Here is a 4,182-nt window from a genome sequence, read left to right as displayed (position 1 = left end):
AGTCATATTTGGGTGTTCACACTGAAATTCAAGCTAATCGGTGCTTGTGTGAGCAATATAATTGTACAGGGTGTCCGTAAAGTATCGAGTCAAAACACAACTATGTGTAAAAAGTTTTAATGTTTTGTATTCACAAAATTGTATTTTGAGTTCTCTCTCCTTTTACTTTGTCATTACGTAACAATTAATACATTAAAAATTAAAACTATCTTTTGTAATAAACCTGTACTAGCCGGTACCCGCCGTCGCACGCCGGTTTAGCTGTTTGCTGAACGCATTTAGAGTCCTTTGGATGTTGGGAAGGTGGCTTAAACACGATGAAATCAAAAAAAAAATTAAAAAGTTAAGTACCTTTGGTGATGGAGGAATAACATCTTTGGTTGGAAGAACGTTCTCGTCCTTGGATTGTGCTTCGTTGGCATTGGTTTCATTATTCTAAAGTAAATCAAATAAAACGAAAGGTCAGGTTCACGGGACGCAAATCTTTCTTTTTAGGTGAGCTAAACCTAACAAACAACAGTCGCATAGTCATATTTGGGTGTTCACACTGAAATTCAAGCTAATCGGTGCTTGTGTGAGCAATATAATTGTACAGGGTGTCCGTAAAGTATCGAGTCAAAACACAACTATGTGTAAAAAGTTTTAATGTTTTGTATTCACAAAATTGTATTTTGAGTTCTCTCTCCTTTTACTTTGTCATTACGTAACAATTAATACATTAAAAATTAAAACTATCTTTTGTAATAAACCTGTACTAGCCGGTACCCGCCGTCGCACGCCGGTTTAGCTGTTTGCTGAACGCATTTAGAGTCCTTTGGATGTTGGGAAGGTGGCTTAAACACGATGAAATCAAAAAAAAAATTAAAAAGTTAAGTACCTTTGGTGATGGAGGAATAACATCTTTGGTTGGAAGAACGTTCTCGTCCTTGGATTGTGCGTCGTTGGCATTGGTTTCATTATTCTAAAGTAAATCAAATAAAACGAAAGGTCAGGTTCACGGGACGCAAATCTTTCTTTTTAGGTGAGCTAAACCTAACAAACAACAGTCGCATAGTCATATTTGGGTGTTCACACTGAAATTCAAGCTAATCGGTGCTTGTGTGAGCAATATAATTGTACAGGGTGTCCGTAAAGTATCGAGTCAAAACAACAACTATGTGTAAAAAGTTTTAATGTTTTGTTTTGTATTCACAAAATTGTATTTTGAGTTCTTCTCTCTCCTTTTACTTTGTCATTACGTAACAATTAATACATTAAAAATTAAAACTATCTTTTGTAATAAACCTGTACTAGCCGGTACCCGCCGTCGCACGCCGGTTTAGCTGTTTGCTGAACGCATTTAGAGTCCTTTGGATGTTGGGAAGGTGGCTTAAACACGATGAAATCAAAAAAAAAATTAAAAAGTTAAGTACCTTTGGTGATGGAGGAATAACATCTTTGGTTGGAAGAACGTTCTCGTCCTTGGATTGTGCGTCGTTGGCATTGGTTTCATTATTCTAAAGTAAATCAAATAAAACGAAAGGTCAGGTTCACGGGACGCAAATCTTTCTTTTTAGGTGAGCTAAACCTAACAAACAACAGTCGCATAGTCATATTTGGGTGTTCACACTGAAATTCAAGCTAATCGGTGCTTGTGTGAGCAATATAATTGTACAGGGTGTCCGTAAAGTATCGAGTCAAAACACAACTATGTGTAAAAAGTTTTAATGTTTTGTATTCACAAAATTGTATTTTGAGTTCTCTCTCCTTTTACTTTGTCATTACGTAACAATTAATACATTAAAAATTAAAACTATCTTTTGTAATAAACCTGTACTAGCCGGTACCCGCCGTCGCACGCCGGTTTAGCTGTTTGCTGAACGCATTTAGAGTCCTTTGGATGTTGGGAAGGTGGCTTAAACACGATGAAATCAAAAAAAAAATTAAAAAGTTAAGTACCTTTGGTGATGGAGGAATAACATCTTTGGTTGGAAGAACGTTCTCGTCCTTGGATTGTGCGTCGTTGGCATTGGTTTCATTATTCTAAAGTAAATCAAATAAAACGAAAGGTCAGGTTCACGGGACGCAAATCTTTCTTTTTAGGTGAGCTAAACCTAACAAACAACAGTCGCATAGTCATATTTGGGTGTTCACACTGAAATTCAAGCTAATCGGTGCTTGTGTGAGCAATATAATTGTACAGGGTGTCCGTAAAGTATCGAGTCAAAACACAACTATGTGTAAAAAGTTTTAATGTTTTGTATTCACAAAATTGTATTTTGAGTTCTCTCTCCTTTTACTTTGTCATTACGTAACAATTAATAATACTTAAAAATTAAAACTATCTTTTGTAATAAACCTGTACTAGCCGGTACCCGCCGTCGCACGCCGGTTTAGCTGTTTGCTGAACGCATTTAGAGTCCTTTGGATGTTGGGAAGGTGGCTTAAACACGATGAAATCAAAAAAAAAAATTAAAAAGTTAAGTACCTTTGGTGATGGAGGAATAACATCTTTGGTTGGAAGAACGTTCTCGTCCTTGGATTGTGCGTCGTTGGCATTGGTTTCATTATTCTAAAGTAAATCAAATAAAACGAAAGGTCAGGTTCACGGGACGCAAATCTTTCTTTTTAGGTGAGCTAAACCTAACAAACAACAGTCGCATAGTCATATTTGGGTGTTCACACTGAAATTCAAGCTAATCGGTGCTTGTGTGAGCAATATAATTGTACAGGGTGTCCGTAAAGTATCGAGTCAAAACACAACTATGTGTAAAAAGTTTTAATGTTTTGTATTCACAAAATTGTATTTTGAGTTCTCTCTCCTTTTACTTTGTCATTACGTAACAATTAATACATTAAAAATTAAAACTATCTTTTGTAATAAACCTGTACTAGCCGGTACCCGCCGTCGCACGCCGGTTTAGCTGTTTGCTGAACGCATTTAGAGTCCTTTGGATGTTGGGAAGGTGGCTTAAACACGATGAAATCAAAAAAAAAAAGAGAAGAATTCTCTTCAAAGTTTGACTCTATCCCTCCCGGGTGACGTATCTTTTAACCATATTTTGAAAAAGATTTTTGTGGCAAAAATGATCAGAAAGCAGAAAATCGGCTTCATTCCCAAATTACACCATACCGGCGACCAACGACGTCCGAGACGGCTCTGCAATTAAATTTTTTTTCTCGCTTCGCTCGCGTTATATTTGCGTAGTTCTTGATGTTTAGGAAAACTTTGATGTCAAGATAAGCGGAGTGAAATAATAGACATGACACGAGATTCGTCGAAAAAAGGCAGCCCTGGGGGGGGGGTTACTTAGGCAAGAGAAGGGTATGGGTATGTGCCGGCCTTAAGGGTGCCTTTTTTGAAACATGGCAGTTTGAAAAATCGGAAAATCAAACTTCAGTCCCACTAAGAATCGGAAAAATAGGAAAATTTCAACTTTTTGCCCCCAGAAAGATAGAAATTTGGTCAAATTAGTTCCAAAAAGTGAATTAAAATACACACAAATTCCCTTGTTTCTTCTCCTCTTTATTCTGCTAAGGTTCCGAGGGACAGGGCCGAAAGTCAGCTCGCAACCATAGTCCCCCCGGAAGGCAGCTAGGACACGCAGACAAAAAAGCGTGATAGCGCAATTTTAGGTTGCTTTTTATAAAATAACTTCGTCATAACTTCGATAACTTTTCAAATTCAACAATGACTTAGATTTACAGCAAAATAATCATCGACATAGATGTTTAAAGGTCCCTTTTTACGAGGAAAGAACTCTAGTTTTTACCGCCTTTTGAATGTATTTTTAATGTTGCTGTTGTTCTAACAAACTTGTCTTGTGATTCTTAGGTCTTATTTTATATTTGTTCTTTTCTTTAACAGATTCTGTTTAAAAGATTTTCTTTTGTTTTGAAAAGAATTCGAATGTCTCAAATCAAATAAGGTCGTTAATTACATTCGAAAACATAAAAAAAAAGAAAAGAAAGAAAAAAAAAAGAAAAAAGTCTAATCTATCAATCAAAACAAAGTCTTTATAAAACGGCGCGAATCTGATTTAACACATTTGTGGAGCAAGAAGCAAAAGTCATCTTTTAAAAGAACAAAACATTGCTTGCGAAAACGAAAGTGACACACAAAAAACAAACCAACAAACACACATACAGACTACGGCTATTAATATATAGATAATTACAGTGTCACAAAAATCTGCTCTCCTC

General features: G+C 36.2%; 1 protein-coding gene across 1 annotated transcript in view; it reads right to left on the bottom strand.

The window, feature by feature from the left end:
• Window positions 1–2,551, bottom strand: part of LOC136799948 (iron-regulated surface determinant protein B-like) — a gene marked incomplete at its 5' end in the record, with an annotated part of 4,858 nt that extends 2,307 nt beyond the window's left edge. The window contains 5 exons of the mRNA XM_067056569.1: window positions 352–435; window positions 878–961; window positions 1,413–1,496; window positions 1,939–2,022; window positions 2,468–2,551. Of these exons, the coding sequence (XP_066912670.1) occupies window positions 352–435; window positions 878–961; window positions 1,413–1,496; window positions 1,939–2,022; window positions 2,468–2,551 (420 nt within the window). The remainder of the gene's footprint in view (window positions 1–351; window positions 436–877; window positions 962–1,412; window positions 1,497–1,938; window positions 2,023–2,467) is intronic.
• Window positions 2,552–4,182: the final 1,631 nt, after the last annotated feature.

This window comes from Clytia hemisphaerica, unplaced genomic scaffold (genome assembly GCF_902728285.1).
Source record: "Clytia hemisphaerica strain Z4C2 unplaced genomic scaffold, Clytia hemisphaerica genome assembly, whole genome shotgun sequence".
In the NCBI taxonomy this organism is placed as follows: Eukaryota; Metazoa; Cnidaria; class Hydrozoa; order Leptothecata; family Clytiidae; genus Clytia; species Clytia hemisphaerica.
This window is presented reverse-complemented; position numbering and strand designations above follow the sequence as displayed.